We start from the raw sequence: 26,743 nt of genomic DNA, 5'->3' as shown, positions 1-26,743 counted from the left end.
ATTTGAAATTCAGAAATCTTAGCAGTTCCAGCAGGAGTGGGTTTAAATACTTATTTGGATCCTTTCAATTATAGCTACCCTTGATCTGAGGTTTTTACTTGGCCTTTCTGAATACTGGGCTTTAATTCATTTCAGCTCTACTTATTTTTGGCATTTCACGACTGTGTGGGACATCAATTTCATTTCTTCCAACTTTGAGGTACAAAGTCAATGCTTGTGCTTCCAATGTATTACACATAAAAACATTTTCACATTTTCTGAAAAGGAACATTTTGAAGAATAAATGAAAAAGAACACAACAAAAAAATCACTCCTCTCACTTGGGATTACCTTGTTTCCACTATTCCCTTAAGAATGGGTACTGGGGTTCAGCTAAGAAAACAAGTTTTGAGCACCTAGTATGGCTCATGGTATATTTGGAGCTGACGATAAAAGGATCAATAAGACTGTCCCAGCTTCAAGGGACATAAAGTATCTATCTTAAATTCTATCTGATCTGACTACCAAAGGAAATTTCATCTTTCAGGAAACTGCTTCTTATGAGTCAGTAAACATAAGTCTTACATTCTAACCCCATGAAAAATAACTTCTCTCCACAAAAGTTCTTTTAAAAAGCTTTTTCTTAATCATCTTTTTGATGACGTAAATATAGGCCCATCTTGAAGAATTCAGGGATTGTCTGTTTTGAGCAAGGTACTTGAGAAGGTGACTTCTACAAATTGTTTTAATCTATGGGTTTATCTTTTTCTTTCTTTTTTCCCTAATTACAAAAGAATAATTACAATTAAGAAAATGTACTAAGTATTAAAAAATTAAAACGGAGAAGAAGCCAACAGTAACTGTACCTCTTTGTGTCAACAACTATATGTTGTATGACTCTCATTCAACACCCATCACCTCCTCCTAAACTGTAGCCCAGTTCACTCTCCAGCTCCTCCCCTACATGATCCCTGCTCTTGTCACTAAGGGAAAAAAGCAGGGACAAAGGTAAATATAGATTCATAAAATCTCAGGGTTAGAAAGGACCTTAAAAGACATGTTGCCAAATACTGACCTACTCACTGCAATTAACTGATCTCCCAGAAAGAGCACACTCCCATCAACCTCTAAAAATCAAAGCAAACACCAGAGGTATAACAAAAACAAAAGCAACTTCAGTAACAAGCCTCCTTGGTTTTTTTTGTTGTTTTTTTTTCTGCGGTACACAGGCCTCTCACTGTTGTGGCCTCTCCCGTGGCGGAGCACAGGCTCCGGACGCGCAGGCTCAGCGGCCATGGCTCACAGGCCCAGCCGCTCCGCGGCATGTGGGATCTTCGCGGACCGGGGCACAAACCCGTGTCCCATGCGTCGGCAGGCGGACTCTCAACCACTGCGCCACCAGGGAAGCCCACAAGCCTCCTTGTTTTAAAGACAAAGTTTACTACTATGAGTATTTGGTTAAATGAACGATGGGAGTTTTTCCTTTTTCACCAAAGAAAAATGTTTTGTTTTGTAAATGTAGTATTTGACAGAGTGGTAGTTTCTGCAAGAGAATTTTAAAAGGTGGACAAAGATCTTTAAGTTCATTCAGCAAAAATATCTGTGAGTTCTTGGGACTTCCCTGGCTGTCCAGTGGTTAAGACTCCCCACTTCCAATGCAGGGGGTTCGGGTTCAGTCCCTGGTCAGGGAACTAAGACCCCACATACTGTGCAGTGTGGTCAAAAAGTTAAGAAAAGTAAAAAATAAATATTTGTGGGTTCTTGACTGTAACTACTCTGGCATAATCAAACAACCCACATATTTTTAAATGGAAAAACTATGTAGCATGTTTATTTAATGCAAACAGCAAAAGTGACAGCCTTAAATTTGCTTGCCAAGACAAAATTTGCTTTTTCTTAAGTGCAATTTTTATAATAAAACTATCCTCAGATGAAAAATAAAATCAAATGGTTTAAAAGCAAATAATGTTACTAGATAGTAAGTCAGCTGTTACCAAAGGATGTCCTTGGGAACTCAAAGGCCTACATAAGAAGTAGTGACAAATAAGGAATGTTTCCCCAAATATTAGCAGCTTCTTATTCTAGATTTTAGTCTGGAATTTCAGACATAATGTCATTTTATGATGCTATATTTGCCCCTAATTTTTTTATTATTATGTTTTTAAAAGAAGTTAGTTAACAAATGTTCTGAGCTGAATTCAAAATGATAGCCTAAGTATATTTTTTGTATTACTTCAGAGAGAAAGCTGAAGTGCCATGAGAACTAACAACAAAGGCCAGCAACTAAGCACATATGAGAGGGACAAGCAAGGAGGAGTCACTGATGGAGCCGGCTGTTTTCTAAAAGGTCAATGCCCTCAATTCCCCTAAGTTCTATTTCAATACTCTGCAAGTCTATAACACTTCAAATATTCAGACCTTTTTACCATTCTAATAAGGGAACTGTGCTGGTGGGCAAACTAAAAGAAATATATAGTGAAACCCAATGAACTGATCAATTTATTTATCAGTCCATGTAGCTTATCTGTTTTCTGTCTCTCTCTTCACCATTAGAGTATAAGCTCCAGGAAAGCAGGAATTATGGCTAGCTCCCTAGAACAATTCACAGTACACAGTAGTTGCTCATTAAATATGTTTTGAATAGATGTTATTTTCTTACTTTAAGATACATCAATGCCTTACATCAAGACAGAGCCAACATCACAGGATAATCCAAAGGTCCTTGGGTCTCTTTCACACGTAAGCATTATGAGTCACTATATTACTAAACTAAATGTTTCATACGTTTGACTGCTTATTTTCTTTTTTTCATTGACACCAGAGAAAGCAACAGAGAATGACATACATACACAGTATAGTTCTTTTTATTGTACAGGCTTGCTGTTCTACACTCTACTCCATCCAAAAACACTTTCCACTTTCACCTTAGCAAGAGAATGCAAACAGATGAGACTTCTGACATATTTTTAGCTTACCCTAGATACCAATATTAAATTTGGCAAGAGACAATTTACTTGATCATATAGAAATAACAATTAGAGATGCACACCTGATGCTATACTTCCATGGATGAAAACAATGAGGATAAGAGCTTATTTAACTTTGGGTATTAATACTCTCTTATTCACACTAATTCCAGATATTTCCAGACTACATAACATTAAGAAGGCAAGCCAGAGGGATTTCTAATATCATTTACCATACTTCCTTTGCCTGCGCAAATTTCAAAATGGAGTATTTTTATAAACATTCCATTAGAGACCAGAAGGCTTTGATTTTCAAAGCAGCAGTGATGGCCAAGGGCTTCATTATGTCAGAGAAAACATAAAGCAGTTTGGGGGCTGCATCTGATATCAGAAGTGTGTTTTGCTAAAATCTAAGGAGAAGCTTAAAGGATTCTTCATCTTGCAACGTTAACTGATGTACACGTTCTGGCTGAGAGCTCCCCTGTTCAAAAAGCTACATAAGTACAAGACTGGTCCTGTCCCTACTAGAAGTAAGAGAAATGAAAAGTCCTATTGGTTTGACCTCTGAGGTATTATAACTAGAGTAAGGGCATCTCTAATAATGAAAAGTTCTCAAGACCACATTTTCTCATAGCTCATCACACAGGAGGAACAGGACGTGTTTGAAGGGTGTCAGAAGAAAGCCAATGTGATAAAAGAATAAATGCCAGAACCAAGTGTCAAAAGAATTAACCTCTAGTGCTATGCAGCCATTAACTAGCTGTGAAACTTGAGTAATTTACTTTGCCCCTCTAGTTCTCAATGGCAGCCCCAACAAAAGGGATTAATGCAGCAAAGCCCAGTGGGTTGCTGAGACACTGAACTTCAGAAACATCTTCTTGAGGAACAAGAGGGGTTCTGGGGAAGTGAGCCCCTCTGCCTTCCATGTACCTTTGATTTTATATATTCTTCTTACTTACTACCTGAGGTAAGAGTGAAACAAAGTGAAAGCAATCTTTGGATATGGACCAGCTTTTGTGATCCAGCCTGATAGGTCTTCAATATCGAGGTCCTTGATGGTTTCGATATGCACAAATTTCAGTTACCACAGTTTAGTTAAATACCACCAGTCACTGAACAACATGGTTCAAATTTACCACATTATATTAACTGTGAGTAGCTGCATAAAGTAAAACTTCACTGCCAGCTTTTCAGTTCACAAAACACTATATAAACAACAGACCGTGCATCGTGAACAGTGACCAATCAGGTCACTTCTCTCAAAGTCTGAAAGTGACTGTGCACCTGTTATTCACTTCATACACAGACAATAAAACATATAGTTGTGCTGTCACATGACATTTACAAAAATGGATAATCAAAAGACAGCACTAGGCAACAAAGATGAGGTTTGGCAAAGAAATGGAAAAGTGATTAATGCCAGTAGTAAAGTTAGAATCAAATGTAAGTGTAGAGAAGAATAGCTGACTGTGGGAATGTTGAAACTGTCACTATTTGAGAGATCCTAGGTAAGCCAGAGGAACTTGGGAAAGGCTAACTTGTTGACATAAATGAAAGAAGTGGCTGTGATGAAAAGAATAAAGATGTCTAGAGGAAGTGACAGGCTGGCAAACAACTTCACATTAAAGCAACATGGAGCTATTTCACAATACTGAAAGCACAAAAGGATTAAATGTAAAGCTGATGCAAACTTAGGAATAGTTGTTGAAGCGTCAGAAAAGTTGCTGCCTTCATATCATAAGCTATACGCTAAGAAGGCAAGCACTATTCAAATTATTCTCCGTAAGTTTTTTATAAAGAAATAAAACATTTCAATTCTCAATGTTTCTAATGTTTTAAATTGTACTATAAAAATATTAATGTACTAAATAAGTATCAGTTTTACTATTTTTTCATCTTCATATACATTTATAACTGACAGTAAGAGATTTAATGTTTTGATAAAAATTATTAAAGTTTATAGAACAATTTGATTTTTCTCTGATTACTGAGATTGCTTTGCATGGTTTTAGGTTGAATGGTCATTTTTATGATTCTATACAACCATGCAAAGTGAGGATTACCTGTACTAAAGTAATGCTTGGTATGTGGGAAAACCAAGTAAACTTGAGTGAGCCTCAACAATTGTTTTTGAAAGAACTGTTACATTTATCTAAGAAAAGAATGACCCAGGCATACAGTAAATTTTATTGCAGAGTTGCCTGGCTATATAGCTGCAGTTGCATATCTTCTCATTCCCTGACTTATGGAGATACTAGGAAAGTATCTTCTTAAAACATGGAAGAGAGATAAAAGTTTTAGGGGAAAAGATTTTCTACTGTTCCTTTCCCCTTCCTAAGTATTTTCTCCTACAGCATAATATATGGGTTAAAGATTCCTTAAGTTTGCAAATGCCTCTTTTTAATTACACAGAACTTCAGTGAGTAGTCTGTGATATGAGCTCTTTAGGATCTGAGTTTGGGCGGGGCTGGGAAGGAAAGGGGTAGGTCCAGTGCTGTGCTCTGCTGTACACATGTGTGTACAGGATGCGGAGGAGGCGTACTCCAGGGAAAGAACACAGGGAGGACCGGCACTGTCGGCAGCTCAAAACTGTACTTGGTGGTGGGGGCCTTTCTCTCACCTGCTCCCAATGAGCTGTCTGTGCATTACTCATATCTACCCTCATCCCTGTGTATGTATCAGGAGGATGGGGTAGAGCGTTCTGTCTTTAAACTACTAGAGAAGCTTTGGAAAGTGCCCTATACATTTTCATCCACTGCTGAACCTGATGACTTGCCAGTGTTTCTTCAAGAGAGTTTTCTCTGTTTAAAATGAAACACTTATGAAAATGTTACATTCCTAGAGAATCTGTTAATCATAAAAGTACTGTCTATGGCCAATCCCTGTCACACTAGTTGAGTCCACAAAAACATATTAAACAACATGAGGCATACCAAAAGAGAACAGGAAAAACCTCTTCCCTCCTGAAGACTCAAGATAATGTTTCTATTCCCTGGCCCAACATCCGAATAAATAAATAAAGGCAAGTGAACTCTGGGGATGGAAATTACCAAAATTAAATGTAACAGACAAATCTTCCACAATGCTCTAAGTGACTACTAACGACAACGCTGGTGACAATAACAGCAGCAGCCACAATTCACTGAAAGTTTACTTGTGTCAAGGACATTGCTATATGCTTGATATATATTAACTTACCTAATTTAATTGTCATGTTAACTTTATGAAGCAAGATCTATTATTCTTATTTTAAAGATGAGAAATGAGATGCTTAAAAAGGTTGTCTCTTTTTCCAGGTTATGCAGAAAGGAAGCGGCAAGAAGCCAAGTCTGTCTGAGTCCAAACACCATGTATGAAGCCATATGAGATGCTTGAACATGAGATCCTTTCTTAAATAATGTCAGCACCTATTTATACTATGACATAGTATAAAACGCAAGCATGTCTACTGAGTGCCAAGTCTGTATATATGGTCAAGGGACTAAAATTGTTGTACTATTTATTAATACATACATTTGCTATTAGAAATATGGAGAGGAAATAACAAGATGTAGAAATACATTCAGATATGTATGCACAAAGCCAATAAATATTTATCAAACACCTATTATGTTCTAGATATAAGTTCAAGAGTATTTTCAAACTTCCAAAGATCATTTATTAAAATGGCCTTGCAGGAAACTACAGCACAGACAGATCAACCTGGCAAATGCCAACCCAAAAAGCATGACTATTTTAACCAGAGATATGAATACTAAATCTGAACCAGAACCATAAACTGGAAGCTCCATCTTTAATTGTGCTATGTGTAAAAAGCATATATTATCTTCTTGTCTACCTCATGCACAATCAGCAGGCATCTACAACTACATGGAAACAAAGGTACCAATGTGAAATGAGCAAAATTTTAAATGTATAATTTTAGGACCTAAATATCACATAGGTACTTACTTATCTAGGGTTCTAATAGGAATAAAAAACACAAGCTATGTTATATTTCATCTTATATTGTTATATTTATCACAAAACAGAAAGTGCTCCAATATTTGGAAGAATAAAAAAAAGCCACAATTTCCCCCTAAAGACAAAGGTCACATGGACAGTGGAACTAGACAAAGAATTAAGGCCCTTGCAGCCATTCCTTCTTCCTCCACCTCCCAAAAGTCCTGTTTAAAAATTAAGGTAGGGCTTCCCTGGTGGCGCAGTGGTTGAGAGTCCGCCTGCCGATGCAGGGGACATGGGTTCGTGCCCCGGTCCAGGAAGATCCCACATGCTGTGGAGCGGCTGGGCCTGTGAGCCATGGCCGCCGAGCCTGCGCGTCCGGAGCCTGTGCTCCGCAACGGGAGAGGCCACAACAGTGAGAGGCCCGCGTACCGCAAAAAAATAAGGTAGAGTCTGATTGGCAAGCTTTCAAATGGAGAACAGAGTTTAAAAATAATAGCTCAGGAACTTCCCTGGTGGCACACTGGTTAAGAATCCACCTGCCAATGAAGGGGACACGGGTTTGATTCCTGGCCTGGGAAGATCCCACATGCCACGGAGCAACTAAGCCCATTCATCACAACTACTGAGCCCACACGCCACAACTACTGAAGTCTGTGCACTCTAGGGCCCGCGTGCCACAACTACTGAGCCCGCATGCTGCAACTACTGAAGACTGCACGCCTAGAGCCCGTGCTCCACAACAAGAGAAGCTACAGCAATGAGAAGCCTGTGCACCGCAACGAAGAGTAGCTCCCGCTCACAACTAGAGAAAGCCCGCATGCAGCAACAAAGACTCAACGCAGCCAAAAAAAAAAGCTCGTATTATTAACACAATTTTAAAGAAAGGTTTATTGTGTGTGTTTATTTTATTGAACTAACCATGCATTTGTATTTAAAAATTGTGGTGAAAGTTCTTGCTGCAATACCTAGAAATTCCTAATAGAAAACACCCAAGTGCTGGGCAGCATATGTAAATTGAAGAGGAACAGGTTCTTTTTTGTGGTAAGTCTCTAAAAAGGGCTAAACCACATCTACATTCACTGCCTGAAGATGGACTACTCTTTTTACTGTGGAATAAATTCCATTCTATTTGTTAAATATATCTCATTTCAATTCCATGCAGAAATGCCCTAATTTTCTGCCCTAAAAGATCAGCCTCAAAGTTGACATGACATAAATGGCGATCCTAATCTTTCATGGAAGGAGAGAACCTCGAGACATGCTATTTCATATCTTTTTACAGTTCTCAGAGGAATAAAGGATTTATATCTTTTCCCAAAATATACTAACCTTAACAACAACAATAAAATCTCAATAGTATAAAAGAATGCAACTGTTGTTGGGTGAAAAAAAGCATACTTAAAAATCTCTGAACTAATAGTATCTATACATTTTTCACTATAGTTAAATCAATCTCTCTCTCTCAGCATGAAGAACAACATGAAACAAAATAAAACAAAAAACTGTGATGCAGCCACTCTGTAATTATTGCTCAGATGATAGTTATTGAGGACTAAGGCATGCTGAGAGGTGATGAGGAAGGAAAACAAAAGGAGTAGAAGACATTATCCTTGTTCTCACGCAGTTCATAATCTTTCTGACAACCTTACCGCTTAGTCATTAGCATGCACTACAGGCTCCTAAAATATCTTATCAATATAATAAAGGCAAGTTGACAGAAAACTGCAGTAAATGTCCACCCCCAATTAGCTGAGTAGCCAGAGAAGGGCCCCTCAGGCAGCTGAGGGGCCTGAGCACACCCAGCTGTCACAGTCTGGCCCCAGGGTATCATCAGGCTCCCCTGACAGTCTACAAGTTCCCCTTCCGGGAAAACCAAAGGGCACAGCAGAATCAGTCAACGGATCAGGCTGGGGTCAAATACCAGGAATCATGGCATTTGTCAGAGCAGAATCGTGAGAAACAAAAAAGGCCAGAAAAGGTCAAGAAGAGAGAACAGCCAAGGCTAGCAAGAGCAGAGATGCTGCTGAGGAAGCCAGGTGTAGTACTGGCACATCTTGAGACACAGTTTAGGAAGAGCAGACCTGTGAACCAGGAAGGGGCACAGCTCACTGTCAGCATGGAGACAGGTAAGGGCAGGAAAACCTGGTTCAAGTGACTCAGACCAGAAACATCGTCCTGGAGCCAGGCAAGCCCTGACACTACCTCCTCTTTTCCTCTTTCTATCTCTCAATCTCTAGTACAATTTTGGAAAACTTCAGGAAATCCCTCTACTCTCCTCATTTGGAGAATGCCAGGAATCTCTGACTTTCTGCCCTCTTAAGCCCTATATACCTTAAGCTTCAAGAAAGCTCAAGATCTTAATTCCCTGGTCAGTTCCCTCCAAGCAGCAGTATAAAGTATTAGAGTGTAAGGACTCCTTCCTTCTGCCATGTTCCAGAGGAAAAATACACACACACACACACACACACACACACACACACACAAACACTCACACTTTATACAGATACACACTGAGTTCATAAAAAAAAAAGAAAAATATGTCTTGGGTATTCCCTGGCAGTCCAGTGGTTAGAACTCTGCGCTTCCATCACAGGAGGCATGGGTTTGATCCCTGGTTGGGGAAATAAGATCCTGCAAGCCGTGTGGTGTGGCCAAAAAAAAAAATGTATTAGTTCCAAGGAGCTGGCAAATTAACTGAGCATGACAGTCAGAGCTGGTCAGTATACGATGTAATCCTTAAAACAGTATGATGAAAGAATCATCTTGGAAATCTCGGAGGGTCTCATAGATAAACTGACAACTGGGCTCGATCTCAAAGGATGGGTAGGGATTAACAAGGCAGAATAAAAACAGAGAGGCTAATGGAGAGGACCAGGGAAGGCAAAGGAAAAGACATGAGCTAAGGTACATGTCATAACATGGCAAATCTCAGCCCAGGGAGAAATTCAGCATGGCCACAGCAGAGTATAAGAAGAAGAAGGTTGGAGAGGTGCTAAGAAGGCTAAGCTGAAATCATATTGGGAAAGCGGCTCCCGTACTATACTAAGAAATTTGGGCTTCAATTTGTGAGCAATGGGAAATCACCAAAGGTTATTAAGCAAGGCAGTGAGATGATCAAAGTTATATTTTAGAATTCAGGCAACAATAAAGCAGATGCTCCAGGGTTGAGAGAAGAAAAGAAGAGCAATCAGTCGGAAGGTTGTTAAAATCGGCTAAGCACGAAATCATGTGGATCTAAACTAGTGGGAACAAGAAGAAGATGCATTACCAAGGCATTTAATAGGTAGGATAGAATATACTGAACAGTTAGGTGTGGAGTGAGGACAAGGGGTGGAGAAACATAGGAAGACTGGAGTTTTTTGTTTGTTTGTTTGTTTGCGGTACGCGGGCCTCTCACTGTTGTGGCCTCTCCAGTTGCGGAGCACAGGCTCCGGACGCGCAGGCTCAGGGGCCATGGCTCACGGGCCCAGCCGCTCCACAGCATGTGGGATCTTCCCGGACCGGGGCACGAACCCATGTCCCCTGCATCGGCAGGCGGACTCTCAACCACTGCGCCACCAGGGAAGCCCTGGAGTTTTTATCTTAGGCAACCGGACCAGTAGTAAAGCCATGAAGGAGCATAGGAACAAAGCAAGAGGACAAACAATCTTTTGTGTGGGATGGATAATGGATACAGTTATTTAGACACAAACCTCTACCAGTTCTTTGTGTTACATGCTGTGCCAAGGACATACAATTATTTCCTTTAATCCTCAAAGCAGTACATTATCCACATTTTATATAAAGAAAGCAATGGCCCCAACAGGTCAAGTAATTTATCGAATGTTATTTATCTACTTATTTAGTTATTCAGCAAGTATTTATCAGGTGCCTCTCAGGTGCTGGGGTTTTGCAAGTGAAGGACATAGACAGCAAGGCTGGACTCAAGTCATAGGCTGCTTTCAGTTTTCATGTCACCTCAGAAGAGTTATTTGAGAACAAGCCTTCTGCACTTCAAGTTAGTTGATTTGAAATATTTAAGAATTGCTAACGATGTATTTGCAAACATTAATGTGAAGTACATTGAATTTAATGTTGAATACTTTCAAGCATTCACCTCATAAAGCCACTGTTAAACATTAAAGAGAAGGGTGGGAGGACGGAAGCAGCCCCTCGCTTCCGCACCTTCTACTTCCTGACTTTTTTATTTTTAACATCTTTATTGGAGTATAATTGCTCTACAGTGGTGTGTTAGTTTCTGCTGTGAAACAAAGTGAATCAGCTGTACATATACATATATCCCCATATCCCCTCCCTCTTGCGTCTCCCTCCCACCCTCCTCATCCCACCCCTCTAGGTGGTCACAAAGCACCGAGCTGACCTCCCTGTGCTATGCGGCTGCTTCCCACTAGCTATCTGTTTTATATTTGGTAGTGTATATATGTCCATGCCACTCTCTCACTTCGTCCCAGCTTACCCTTCCCCCTCCCTGTGTCCTCAAGTCCATTCTCTACGTCTGTGTCTTTATTCCTGTCCTGCCCCTAGGTTCTTCAGAAGCATTTTTTTTATATTCCTATATATATATATATGTGTTAGCATACTACATATATGTGTTAGCATACGGTATTTGTTTTTCTCTTTCTGACTTACTCTGTATGACAGTCTCTAGGTCCATCCACCTCACTATAAATAACTCAATTTCCTTTCTTTTTATGGCTGAGTAATAATCCATTGTGTATATGTGCCACATATTCTTTTTTTTTTTTTTTTTTTTTGCGGTATGCGGGCCTCTCACTGTTGTGGTCTCTCCCGTTGCGGAGCACAGGTTCCGGACGCGCAGGCTCAGCGGCCATGGCTCACGGGCCCAGCCGCTCCGCGGCATGTGGGATCTTCCCAGACCGGGGCATGAAGCCGCGTCCCCTGCATCGGCAGGCGGACTCTCAACCACTGCGCCACCAGGGAAGCCCCACATATTCTTTATCCATTCATCTGTCAGTGGACACTTAGGGTGCTTCCATGTACTGGCTATTGTAAGTAGAGCTGCAATGAACATTGTGGTACATGACTCTTTTTGAATTATGGTTTTCTTAGGGCATATGCCCAGTAGTGGGATTGCTGGGTCATATGGTAGTTCTATTTGTAGTTTTTTAAGGAACCTCCATACTGTTCTTCATAGTGGCTGTATCAATTTACATTCCCACCAACAGTGCAAGAGGGTTCCCTTTTCTCCACACCCTCTCCAGCATTTATTGTTTGTAGATTGTTTGATGATGGCCGTTCTGACTGGTGTGAGGTGATACTTCATTGTAGTTTTGATTTGCATTTCTCTAATGATCAGTGATGCTGAGCATCCTTTCATGTGTTTATTGGCAATCTGTATGTCTTCTTTGGAGAAATGTCTATTTAGGTCTTCTGCCCATTTTTGGATTGGATTGTTTGCTTTTTTGATATTGAGCTACATGAGCTGGCTGTATATTCTGGAGATTAATCCTTTGTCAGTTGCTTTATTAGCAAATATTTTCTCCCATTCTGAGGGTTGTCTTTTCGTCTTGCTTATGGTTTCCTTTGCTGTGCAAAAGCTTTTAAGTGTCATTAGGTCCCATTTGTTTATTTTTATTTCCATTTCCCTAGGAGGTGGGTCAAAAAGGATCTTGCTGTAATTTATGTCATAGAGCGTTCTGCCTATGTTTTCTTAACAGTAGTGATAAAATCATGGCATGGCAAAGCAATATAGCATGTGATTATGAGCACAGGCTCCAGAGCCAGACTCTCTAGAACTGAACTCTGTCTACTTACTAGCGCTGTGATTTGGGGGAAGATACTTAAACTTTTTGTATCTCAGTTTTTATCTTTTGTGAAATGTGCTCAGTAGGAGTACCTATCTTATAGGTTCCGGTGAGGTTTAAATGAGTTAAAACTTGAGATGTACTTATAACAGAGCCCATAGTTAATGCACAACCAATGTTACAGTATTACTGTCTTAGCCTTTAACACTGAAATTACCATGTTTGTTTAGTTGCTTGACCTCTTGTTCTGTCTTCTCCATTCTAAACTCCACAAGAGTAAGGTCACAAGGACAACCTCAGAGGGCTGCTTTAGATTGAATGGTCAGGAAAGCCTCTCTGACTCTGTTGACAAAAGGAGACAGCCACATAACGATGCAGAAGCAAAACATTCTAAGCAGAGGGAAAAAGTCCAGCATGTTGTAGAAACAGAAGTAGACCAGTATGGCTAGAGCAGGATTAGCTGGGGGAATGAGAATGAGATGAAGTGGAATAAGCAAGCACAGACTAGTTCGTGAAGAGTCTGGATTTTATTTTAGGAAAACACTGGATAGTTTCAGATAGGAGATTTAATAGTGTGATTTATACTTTATAAAAAGCAATTTTGAGCATGGTGAAACTGAACTGGGTAGGGAAAAGAGAGACAGAGTGGAAGCAAGGAAATTTGAATCCAGGTACTGTTGTCTCCAGAACCAAGCATTTATTTAACTACTGTGCTTTGTGGTGAATTTAAGGTATAGGATCTTGAGTGAAAGTATAAAATAGATAGATGGAAACACTAATCTACAGTTTAGGAGAAAAGGCAAGGCCAAAGATTTAGATTTTGTTTTGCAATCTCAGACATACAAGTAGATGATTATTAAAGCCATGGGAGTTGATAAGACGGCTCAAGGAACACAAATACAGGAAGAAGGGAAGAACGTGCAGGTTATGACTTATGAAGTCTATTCTTTCCTCCTCAGAGCACTTTTTTCATGTACTAATAATAGGAAATACTGCTCACCATCTAGAGAGTACCTGGAGCCTTTATCTTCCCCCAGAAGGAGCTGAGGCATGGGTGAAGACTGGTCCATAATGATAAGCCTTGGGGCTACTGGGCAGTAAAAATGATGCTTAACACTACCATAGTATCAAACCCACAGATCTCACTAAAGATACAATGACATTCCCAAACACATATTTATAGAAAGGAAAGCCATTAATCCAATTATAACCAGGTTTGATTTAAATGACCTATGGAATTTTGTATATGGAGCTTTATACCCTACGCTTTAAGGTAAGTTAGAAGCTAAGGGCATGGACATCTGCTCTGCTAAAGCCTCATAATAGGCGGCAACATGGCACAAACTCTGCCTAGCATGACTAGAACAAAAAAAATGTCACAACTGAACAGAGATCTCAGAGAGAGGGCATGGGACTCTCAAATGCTTTACAAATCAATTCTTCATACCCCTTCGAGCGAAAAAAATCACTAAGGAACTCCTCTCTCTATCATGGACAAATATATCACACTTCCTGGCACAGTTCAGGAATAGAGAAACGCAATTCTAAAGTCCTCCCTTCAGCTTCTTATTCTTGTTTCTTATCATGTGGAGGTGTGACACTTGGCATTCCCCATTAAATAGGAGACTGAGAACAGGCCTTTCTGCTTAGAGCAGAATGTAGTGGAGTACTAGATGCAGTGGAATTGTGCTAACCAGCTGTTTAAGTGGGATGATGACGGTCACAATGGAGAGATGTGCAAATTACACAGAGGACCTCTGCTCTGCTGAGTTTGAGAAGGAAGCCACCGTGTTTTCTTGGGCATGACTTGTGGCTACTCTGGAGACAAGGAACTAGAGCTGAAGGGACCTCTTAATACTCCTAACCGCTCAAGCTGTTTCCTCTTGCTCAGAATGCCTTCCTCTTCACTGAAATCTCCGTCTTTCAAAGCTGGGCTCAAGTCCTGCCTCTTAGATAAAGACTCTCGTCACTCCAACCAACTGGCCATTCTGCGAACTCGTATTGCTGTCTCTGCTATTTGACTTAGTAACTATTTAGTATTTAATTGTTTCATGTATTTTTTCTCGTCTTCATTAGATTATGAACTTCCTGGAAGCAAGGACTATGTTTTGTTGGTTTTAATCGAAGAACAGGAAAAACTCCATATACTCATCACCCACATTCAAGAATTATCAAGATTTTGCCTCATTTCACATATATATATATATATATATCCCTTTTTTTGTTAAAATATACTATAGTTCATATTTTAGTATGCATTTCTAAAAAAAACATGGACATTTTGTTAAGTAACCATAAGACCTAAACAAAATTAACAGTAATTCCTTTCTATCATCTAATATCTAGTTCATATTCAGATATATCCAATTGCCTCAAAAATGTCTTCTGACATTTGTTATTAATCAATATCCAAACAAAATCCATGTACTGCATTTGGTTATTATATCTCTTAGTCCTCTTTTATTGTAAATCAGGCTTCCCCTCCCATTTTGCCAATGATTTAATGAAGAAATCTGGTCATTTTTCCAATTGATTGTACCATATTCTGGATTTGTCTGTCTGTTTTCTCATAGTCTTGGGGGCTACGTTTTTATTCATTTACTCAACAAATATATACTAGGAGCAGAATATTAGCCAGAACACTATAAAATGCAGGGCTACAACCGTGAATAAAACTATAGTCCTCACTCAAACAGAAGAACATGAAACAAATAATTACACAAAACATTAATTATTAGTAATTGGGATATGTGCTAAAAAGGGAAAGTACAAGGTAGTAAGAGAAATTACAGCAAGGGAACCTAACCTACTTTAGGGGTCAGAAAGAGTATTTATTTTGTATAGTTCAAAGCACCTAGGATACTGTCAAGTAAATAAACTTTTAGTATTTCTGGGTTGGTTGGGAGAGTAAGTTTTCTTCGCATAACAGTCTTGTAAACTGAAGGACATTACCACCACCTCTTGAGTTCTGAATATTAAATCTGATTCTCTTAGGAGTCCATGTTAGAGAAAACTGAAAGGGCAAACAGACGGCTTTCTCCAGCTGAAACAAATTAGAAGACAAATTCAGGAAGTCTTTGGCTACATCAAGTCAAAGAAAAAGATCGCATTTTTCTGGACCACCAGTTTAGATATCGAGACAATGAATTTTTGACAAGGAATAGAATGGATATTATTGAAACCTAGAAGAGTACGATTAGTAGGATATCTGCCACACTGCTCAAAAGGGCTTTTAAGTTAAAGTTGAGAAAGGAAAAATATGCAGGTACACTTTAAGACTGGATATAATCGAGGGTAAAAGATAGACTAGAAAAACAATAGCATAGGAGATAAATGATAATCCAGATTTCATTTTAAAGATTATAGCACTGTTTTTAAAAATTATAAAATTTATTACTTTTATACAATACTATCTACTTGAGACCAATGTAAATGTCTAAGTCCCCCTTGTTGACACCAGATGTTAGTCTAGTTTTGGGGCAATAGCATGATATTTGCTTGAGTGTCCTAAAAAGAAATACCTTCTGCTATGGACTGAATTGTGTTCCCAACTTCCCCACCAAATTCATTTGTTGAAGCCCTAAACCCCAATGTGACTATATTCAGAGACAGGGTCTTCAGGAGGTAATTAAGGTTAAACGAGACCATAAAGATGAGGCCCTAATCCAACAGGACTGGCATCCTCATAAGAAGAGAGACCAGAGCGTGCGCACTCTCTCTCTGACATGTGAAGACATAGTGAGAAGGCAGCTGTCTGCAAGCCTAAAAGAGAGCCCTTGCCAGAAACCGAAATTGCTGAACCTTGATCTGGGATTTCTAGCCTCCAGAACTGTAAGAAAATAAATACCCAATGTTTAAGCCACCCTGTCTATAGTATTTTGTTATGGCAGTCCAAGCTAACAAATATAACTTCCTAATTTTTTTCCTCTCTAGTATCTAAATTTTAAAGCTCTCTCTTCTGCACGATTTGTAGAATATGTCTGCACAACCTGAAAGATACATAAGAAACTAAGGTCATGTGTATAAAAAGTATACCTTGACACCTAATCAAGTAGATAAGAGAAAAATAATTTGTCAAGGCACTTCCTAATCAAGGCAATGAAATGGAATAGATGGTTTTTATTTGCTTGCATTTACTTTTAAACTCTTGAAATTTCATATTCTTTTCAATACGAATAGGAGCTCTCTTCAGGTGAACCAGATCTGGGTATTTTCAGCTGTGGTCAGCTTCTCTCTGAATCCCACTAGGGTTTTGTGATGCAGAGTAAACTAAGGCTATAAATCAAAAGCCATGCTTTTAATACCTCAATGCATTGCAAATTGATCAGGAATAGGGGTCAGTTCAAATCGTTTTTTAAGTGAAACTGTTCCTTTCCCCTGAAGGGAAGGAATGGAAGTTAAAGATAGCAAATCCCAGAGTTATATGGGATTCAGAAGTGTGGTTGCTTGTTAGAATAGACAGCAGTGCGGTTTCTTTAGATAAGATTCTTCAGTTGTTTATCAGGTAGGAGTCATGGCTATTTAAAAACACACATCCTGGTGGCTAGTATTAAATCTGAAATCTGGTGGGCAACTTTTCAAGAAATAAAAGCTACAAACAAAATGGCTTTAGTTCCATTCAGCCTGCCGTGGGAAATGGCTAATGGACAAGTATTACTATGACTGGCAAGGCGAGCTGCCAATAAATGAGAAGAGCAGAGACTCAAACCGCCATATAATAATGGCAACACTTCTTAAGTTTATTTCACTAATTCATCAAAGTACAACATTATCTGAAGTGAAAGAGAAAAGGGGAAGGAACTATTTAAAAGTAAAAGCTATGCTTCTTTGTCTATTGGTTAGTTATCTCTGCTTTGAGTAATTATGGTTTATTTGTACCATTTCTGGATACTACACTTGTTCTACTGAAAGCAATATTTTCTCCTTTTCAAATGACAAGCAGAGAACTACGTCTGGTAGGATAAATTTCCACTGTTTGTTTATGTCTGTCTTTGTCTTTTTCCATTAGGAAAAAATGAAGTCTAATGGTTGGATGGGAAAAGTGTGGAGTTCTGATATGCCACTCCTCAGAGGGATGGGGGCCATATTCTCTTTTCACTTGTCATTTTTTTTTCCCAGAAAAATAACAACCTTAAGCACTGTCTCCCATCTTTTCTCAATCTTCAAGTCTTAACTCTCAATGGTTTCTTATCATTTTAAACTAACTGTTAAGTGGGTCAATAGTTCCAACTGCTTACCTTTTGGAATGGAGTGAAAACTATCTCATCATAAAAGAATAAATTCATTTAACTGTATAGTTCAAATCAGTCCAAAATTCAACAAATGATGCCTTAAAATTCTATTTCAGATAGGCTTTTTAGTATAATGGGTAGTGTAATAGTTTTCAATGTAATGTAACAGAACACAGATTCCGGGGCTAGACTACATTGGTTCAAATCCTACTTCCACCACTTACTAGCAGTGCAGATTTAGAAATATTAATTTGATTTCTATGCCTCCATTTCATCATCTGTAAATGGAGAATAATAATAGTTCTACATCACAGGTTGTTGTACCTGGCAAAGAGAAAGCGCTATATGAATTTTAACTATGATTATTTCAGAAAACGTCTAAAGGGCATTATGTTACTCTCCCTACTCTTTGTTAGGACCACTAAACAGTTACATGTAAAACGAAGTGAAGGCTCACCTATTTTAGGTCACATAAAACAATCCTCTTGCTAATCAGATACAGAAAAAGGATCAGAGGGAAATCTTTTCTTCAACACTAGTCTTAACTATGACTAAGATTTTACCAGTAACATAAGTATACACTTGATGTTTAGAGGTAAGACATTCTATTTAAACTTACATGCTTCAATGAAAAGAGTCAAATGACAAACACAAACTATAACAGCAGCTTATTCTAAAACATTGACATAACCTGAAACATTGCTCTGTTAGCAAAATACATACTTCTGGGGTGATCTGTTATCAACTTCAGCTTTCAGTCGTAAATTCTCCCTCACCAGGCCACCATTTTCCAATTTCAATTTTTTATTTGCCTTAGAAAAAAAAAATGTTGAAAATAATTAAGCACAAGTTAAAACAAAAGTGCCTTGTAAAAATAATGACATGAGCCATCTGTATTCTTTAGAGCAACAATATCAGAAAACTGAATACTAGAACATGTCTTCAGAAGCTTAAAACCACCGTTGGGAATGACTTGTGAAACTGTGAACACAACCAAGCATTTTTAATCCGTATTCCCCAAGCACTCTGCAAATCCCCTATCCAGGGAAATAAACGGAACTATGTTAGTCAGCTTAGAGTCATTAAGGGACTGAACTAATGGCAAATATGTTTTTTTCTTTTCCTTTTTCACATAACTGAATACTCTAAGCATGATAACATTATACCACATGCAATTATTCACAAAACTAATGCTAAGAATCTTGAGCTATGAGATTGATTTTTGGTTGCTATTTAAAAATAGTTTTTAGTGATAACATAGCTTGCTTTCTTCAAAATGGCTTTCTCAAATGCTCTGGCTCACAAATTCTGGGACTCTCAGAATTGAATCAATGTTTTCTAATAAATTCTACGGATCCTCTTTTGATTTAAAAAAAAAATCCTGGGCTTCCCTGGTGGTGCAGTGGTTGAGAGTCCGCCTGCTGATGCAGGGGACACGGGTTCATGCCCCGGTTCGGGAAGATCCCACATGGCGTGGCTAGGCCCATGAGCCATGGCCGCTGAGCCTGCGTGTCCGGCACCTGTGCTCCGCAACGGGAGAGGTCACAACAGTGAGAGGCCCGCGTACCGCAAAAAAAAAAAAAAAAAAAAAATCCCAAGTATGATTTTCTTTTTTGAGTTCTATGATACCTAAAAACTGCTTGACAAAACATTAATTGCTAAGAAATCTAGAAGCTCAATATTGATTCTTGACAGCCCAAAAAGTAGTGTGTCTATTGTAGTCTTCTTAAAAGCTACTTCATTTAAACTCCCTAGTCATTGTGTTTTTCAATTCCAACAAAAAATAAGACTCCCTAGACTAGGAACCAATCTTACCAACCTGGCAAGAGGAATTCATTGTCTGACTAGAACATTAACATTGAAAGTGAAGGGGTCACAAGAACATTTGTCAACAAAGAGGTTTAAACCAAGAAAACTTGAAAACAGATTTTAAAAATCTGACCAATAATTTCTAGAACTTCTGACTATATTATTTGCCCATCAACACACAAATACCCCAAGAGGATGACAAGAGAAGCAGGACAGAGGACACTCTTCTGGGCACCAAGCCTAACTCTCTCACTTAGACTAATCTAGGTTCCTTTTGAGCTCTGAGCACCTGCTTATCTTCGTGGGTGCAAACCAAACAAGACTGTGGAGGGTTAATTCTTTAAGTGACTGATAAATACCATTACTGCCCCTCTGAAGACACAGGAAAAGTAATTTACTTCCTCATACACACAAACAATGAATTAAGCCCTCATAAGAGGAGGCACTTAGTGAATGCTTTTTGGTGATGAAGGACAGGCTTAAATTAGAACCTCATTTGATTTCTTTTCCCCATCCCCTCTGTCAAGGTCTCTCACCAGTCCTGTGGCTCTCTAACATTCTCTTTATGGGCTGGCTAGTTCCTCAACTATTAGAGATAGTTTCAACTTCAGGAGAATCAGGTGGGTAAAGTTACAAAGGGGAGAGTTCTGCCTATTTGTTGCACCTAAAAGAGTAATGAAGACTTCAGCTAACTATTATATTTTGCATTCTCAACACTGGCTTCATAATTGTTCAAAACTCACTTAGCCCTGGAAACATTAGAAAAAAAGTCCAGGATTGGTTCAAGATGGTGGAGTAGAAGGACGTGCTCTCACTCCCTTTTGCGAGAACACTGGAATCGCAACTAACTGCTGAACAATCATCGACAGGAAGACACTTGAACTCACCAAAAAAGATACCCCACATCCAAAGACAAAGGAGAAGCCACAATGAGATGGTAGGAGGGGCGCAATCACAGTAAAATCAAATCCCATTTAACTGCTGGGTGGGTGACACACAAACTGGAGAACACTTATACCACAGAAGTCCATCCACTGGAGTGAAGCTTCTGAGCCTCACGTCAGGCCTCTGAACCTGGGGGTCCAGCAACGGGAAGAGGAATTCCTAGAGAATCAGACTTTGAAGGCTAGCGGGATTTGATTGCAGGACTTCGACAGGACTGGGGGAGGCAGAGACTCCACTCTTGGAGGGCACACACAAAGTAGTGTGTGCATCAGGACTCAGGGGAAGGAGCAGTGACCCCATAGGAGACTGAACCAGACCTACCTGCTAGTGTTGGAGGGTCTGCTGCAGAGGTGGGGGGTGGCTGTGGCTCACCGTGGGCACAAGGACACTGGCAGCAGAAGTTCTGGGAGGTACTCCTTGGCGTGAGACCTCCCAGAGTCCACCATTAGCCCTACCAAACAGCCCGGGTAGGCTCCAGTGTTGGGTCACCTCAGGCAAAACAACCAACAGGGAAGGGACTCAGCCCCACTCATCAGCAGACAAGCGGATTAAAGTTTTACTGAGCTCTGCCCACCACAGCAACAGCCAGCTCTACCCACCACCAGTCCTTCCCATCAGGAAACTTGCACAAGCCTCTTAGATAGCCTCATCCACCAGAGGGCAGCCAGCAGAAGCAAGAACTACAACCCTGCAGCCTGTGGAACAAAAACCACATTCACAGAAAGATAGACAAGATGAAAAGGCAGAGGGTTATGTACCAGATGAAGGAACAAGATAAAACCCCAGAAAGACAACTAAATGAAGTGGAGATAGGCGACCTTCCAGAAAAAGAATTCAGAATAATGATAGTGAAGATGCTCCAGGACATTGGAAAAAGAATGGAGGCAACGATCGAGAAGATGCAAGAAATGTTCAACAAAGATCTAGAAGAATTAAAGAAAAAACAAACAGAAATGAACAATACAATAACTGAAATGAAAAATACACTAGAAGGAATCAATAGCAGAATAACTCAGGCAGAAGAACGGATAAGTGACCTGGAAGACAGAATGGTGGAATTCACTGCTGTGGAACAGAACAAAGAAAAAAGAATGGAAAGAAATGAAGACAGCCTAAGAGACCTCTGGGACATTAAACGCAACAAGATTCCCATTACAGGGGTCCCAGAAGGAGAAGAGAGACAGAAAGGACCAGAGAAAATATTTGAAGAGATTATAGTTGAAAACTTCCCTAACATGGGAAAGGAAATAGCCACTCAAGTCCAGGAAGCACAGAGAGTCCCATACAGGATAAACCTAAGGAGAAACAGGCCGGGACACATACTAATCAAATTGGCAAAAACTAAAGACAAAGAAAAATTATTGACAGCAGCAAGGGAAAAAAGACAAACAACATACAAGGGAACTCCCATAAGGTTAACAGCTGATTTCTCAGCAGAAACTCTACAAGCCAAAAGGGAGTGGCATGATATACTAAAAGTGATGAAAGGGAAAAACCTACAACCAAGATTACTCTACCCAGCAAGGATTTCATTCAGATTTGATGGAGAAATCAAAAGCTTTACAGACAAGCAAAAGCTAAGAGAATTCAGCACCACCAAACTAGCTGTACAACAAATGTGAAAGGAACTTCTCTAAGTGGGAAACACAAGAGAAGAAAAGGACCTACAAAAACAAACCCAAAACAATTAAGAAAATGGTCATAGGAATATACATATCGATAATTACCTTAAACATGAATGGATTAAATGCCCCAACCAAAAGACACAAGCTTGCTGAATGGATATAGAAACAAGACCCATATATATGTTGTCTACAAGAGACCCACTTCAGACCTAGGGACACATACAGACTGAAAGTGAGGGGATGGAAAAAGATATTCCAAGCTAATGGAAATCAAAAGAAAGCTGGAGTAGCAATACTCATATCAGATAAAATAGACTTTAAAATAAAGAATGTTACAAGAGACAAGGAAGGACACTACATAATGATCAAGGGATCAATCCAAGAAGAAGATATAACAATTATAAATACATATGCACCCAATATAGGAGCACCTCAATACATAAGGCAAATGCTAACAGCTATAAAAGAAGAAATCGACAGTAACACAATAATAGTGGGGGACTTTAACAACTCACTTACACCAATAGACAAATCATCCAAACAGAAAATTAATAAGGATACACAAGCTTGAAATGACATAATAGACCAGATAGATTTAATTGATATTTATAGGACATTCCATCCCAAAACAGCAGATTACACTTTCTTCTCAAGTGCACATGGAACATGCTCCAGGATAGATCACATCTTGGGTCACAAATCAAGCCTCAGTAAATTTAAGAAAACTGAAATCATATCAAGCATCTTTTCTGACCACAACGCTGTGAGATTAGAAATGAATTACAGGGAAAAAAACGTAAAAAACACAGACACATGGAGGCTAAACAATATGTTACTAAATAACCAAGAGATCACTCAAGAAATCAAAGAGGAAATCAAAAAATACCTAGAGACAAATGACAGTGAAAACATGACAATTCAAAACCTATGGGATGCGGCAAAAGCAGTTCTAAGAGGGAAGTTTATAGCTACACAAGCCTACCTCAAGAAACAAGAAAAATCTCAAATAAACAATCTAACCTTACACCTATAGGAACTAGCGAAAGAAGAACAAACAAAACCCAAAGTTAGCAGAAGGAAAGAAATCATAAAGATCAGAGCAGAAATAAATGAAACAGAAACAAAGAAAACAACAGCACAGATCAATAAAACTAAAAGCTGGTTCTTTGAGAAGAGAAACAAACTTGATAAGCCATTAGCTAGACTCATCAAGAAAAAGAGGGAGAGGACTCAAATCAATAAAATTAGAAATGAAAAAGGAGAAGTTACAACAGATACTGCAGAAATACAAAGCATCCTAAGAGACTACTACAAGCAACTCTATGCCAATAAAATGGACAACCTGGAAGAAATGGACAAATCCTCAGAAAGGTATAACCTTCCAAGACTGAACCAGGAAGAAATACAAAATATGAACAGACTAATCACAAGGAATGAAATTGAAACTGCGATTAAAAGTCTTCCAACAAAAAAAAGTCCAGGACCAGATGGCTTCACAGGTGAATTCTATCAAACATTTAGAGAAGAGCTAACACTCATTCTTCTCAAACTCTTCCAAAAATTTACAGAGGAAGGAACACTCCCAAACTCATGCTATGAGGCCACCATCACCCTGATACCAAAACCAGATAAAGATATTACAAAGAGAGAAAATTACAGACCAATATCACTGATGAATATAGATGCAAAAATCCTCAACAAAATACTAGCAAACAGAATCCAGCAACACATTAAAAGGATCATACACCATGATCAGGTGGGATTTATCCCAGGGATGCAAGGATTCTTCAATATACACAAATCAATCAATGTGATACACCATATTAACAAATTGAAGAATAAAAACCATATGATCATCTCAATAGATGCAGAAAAAGCTTCTGACAAAATTCAACACCCATTTATTATAAAAACCCTCCAGAAAGTGGCCATAGAGGGAACCTATCTGAACATAATAAAGGCCATACATGACAAAACCACAGCAAACACCATTCTCAATGGTGAAAAACTGAAAGCATTTCCTCTAAGATCCGGAACAAGACAAGGATGTCCACTCTCACCACTCTTATTCAACATAGCTTTGGAAGTCCTAGCCATGGCAATCAGAGAAGAAAAAGAAATAAAAGGAATACAAATTGGAAAAGAAGAAGTAAAACTGTCACTGTTTGCAGATGACATGATACTATACACAAAGAATCCTAAAGATGCCACCAGAAAACTACTAAAACTAATCAATGAATTTGGTAAAGTAGCAGGATACAAAATTAATGCACTGAAATCTCTTGCATTCCTATACACTAATGATGAAAAATCTGAAAGGGAAATTAAGAAAACACTCCCTTTTACCATTGCAACAAAAAGAAGAAAATACCTAAGAATAAACCTACCTAAGGAGACAAAAGACCTGTATGCAGAAAACTATAAGACACTGATGAAAGAAATTAAAGATGATACCAACAGATGGACAGATATACCATGTTCTTGGATTGGAAGAATCAATATTGTGAAGATGACTATAGTATCCAAAGCAACCTACAGATTCAATGCAATCCTTATCAAATTACCAATGCATTTTTTACGGAACTAGAACAAAAGATCTTAAAATTTGTATGGAGACACAAAAGACCCCAAATAGCCAAAGCAGGTTTGAGGGGAAAAAAATGAGCTGGAGGAATCAGACTCCTCGACTTCAGGTTATACTACAATGCTACAGTAATCAAGACAATACGGTACTGGCACAAAAACAGAAGTACAGATCAATGGAACAAGATAGAAAGGCCAGAGGTAAACCCAGGCACCTATGGTCAACTAATCTATGACAAAGGAGGCAAGGATTTACAATGGAGAAAAGACAGTCTCTTCAATAAGTGGTGCTGGGAAAACTGGACAGCTACATGTAAAAGAATGAAATTAGAACACTCTCTAACACCATATACAAAAATAAACTCAAAATGGATTCGAAACCTAAATGTAAGACCGGACACTATAAAACCCTCAGAGGAAATCATAGTAAGAACACTCTCACATAAATCACAGCAAGATCTTTTTGATCCACCTCCTAGAGCAATGGAAATAAAAACAAAAGTAAACAAATGGGACCTAATGAAATTTAAAAGCTTTTGCACAGCAAAGGAAACCATAAACAAGACAAAAAGACAACCCTCAAAATGGGAGAAAATATTTGCAAATGAATCAACGGACAAAGGATTAATCTCCAAAATATATAAACAGCTGATGCAGCTCAATATTAAAGAAACAAACAACCCAATCCAAAAATGGGCAGAAGACCCAAATAGACATTTCTCCAAAGAAGACATACAGATGGCCAAGAGGCACATGAAAAGCTGCTCAACATTACTAATTATTCGAGAAATGCAAATCAAAACTACAATGAGGTATCACCTCACACCAGTTAGAATGGGCATCATCAGAAATCTACAAACAACAAATGCTGGAGAGGGTGTGGAGAAAGGGAACCCTCTTGCACTGTTGGTGGGAATGTAAATTGATACAGCCACTATGGAGAACAGTATGGAGGTTCCTTAAAAAACTAAAAATATAATTACCATATGACCCAGCAATCCCACTACTGGGTATTTACCCAGAGAACACCATAATTCAAAAGGACACATGCACCCCAATGTTCACTGCAGCACTATTTACAATAGCCAAGTCATGGAAGCAATCTAAATGCCCATCGACAGACGAATGGATAAAGAAGATGTGGTATATATATACAATGGAATATTACTCAGCCATAAAAAGGAATGAAACTGGGTCTTTTGTAGAGATGTGGAGGGATCTAGAGACTGTCATACAGAATGAAGTTAAGTCAGAAAGAGAAAAACAAATATCGTATATTAATGCATATATGTGGAACCTAGAAAAATGGTACAGATGAACTGGTTTGCAGGGCAGAAATTGAGACACAGATGTAGAGAACAAATGTATAGACACCAAGGGTGGAAAGTGGCAGGGCATGGTGGTGGGGGTGTGATGAATTGGGTGATTGGGATTGACATATATACACTGATGTGTATAAAATGGATGACTAATAAGAACCTGCTGTATAAAAAAATAAGATACAATCCAAAACTTCAAAAAAAAAAAAAGTCCATTTCACTCATTCTAGGTATTCCTTTATTCTGAATGTTTAGTACTCCTATATTTGATTGACAGTATGTTGTTATTTTGTACTTTACATTCAAGTTTTGCCGCTGCATTTTAAAATTTATTTATGTCCCAGCTTATTGCCTAATTCTACCTAATATCTTCACTGGGCATCCAAAATGGGCTTATTAAATATCCCAGATAATTGTGAGGTCTCGGGGTAGCTCTGGGTATTGAATTTAACACGTGACCTTTAAAAGAACAAAGAAAAACTGTATTTTATGTAGCTCTCTTTTACATACATCTCTTATACCACTCTTTTTTTTTTTCCCTATACCACTCTTATAAGCCCAGAGTAAAGTTTTCAT

General features: G+C 38.8%; 1 protein-coding gene across 1 annotated transcript in view; it reads right to left on the bottom strand.

Moving 5' to 3' along the window:
* Window positions 1-26,743, bottom strand: part of OBI1 (ORC ubiquitin ligase 1) — a 49,934-nt gene that overhangs the window by 7,005 nt on the left and 16,186 nt on the right. The window contains exon 5 of the mRNA XM_022576977.3: window positions 18,610-18,698. Coding sequence (XP_022432685.1) covers window positions 18,610-18,698 — 89 coding nt within the window. The remainder of the gene's footprint in view (window positions 1-18,609; window positions 18,699-26,743) is intronic.

This window comes from Delphinapterus leucas, chromosome 18, assembly GCF_059928025.1.
Source record: "Delphinapterus leucas isolate spDelLeu-1000000601 "Yukka" chromosome 18, BTC_Dleu_Yukka2, whole genome shotgun sequence".
NCBI lineage: Eukaryota > Metazoa > Chordata > Mammalia > Artiodactyla > Monodontidae > Delphinapterus > Delphinapterus leucas.
This window is presented reverse-complemented; position numbering and strand designations above follow the sequence as displayed.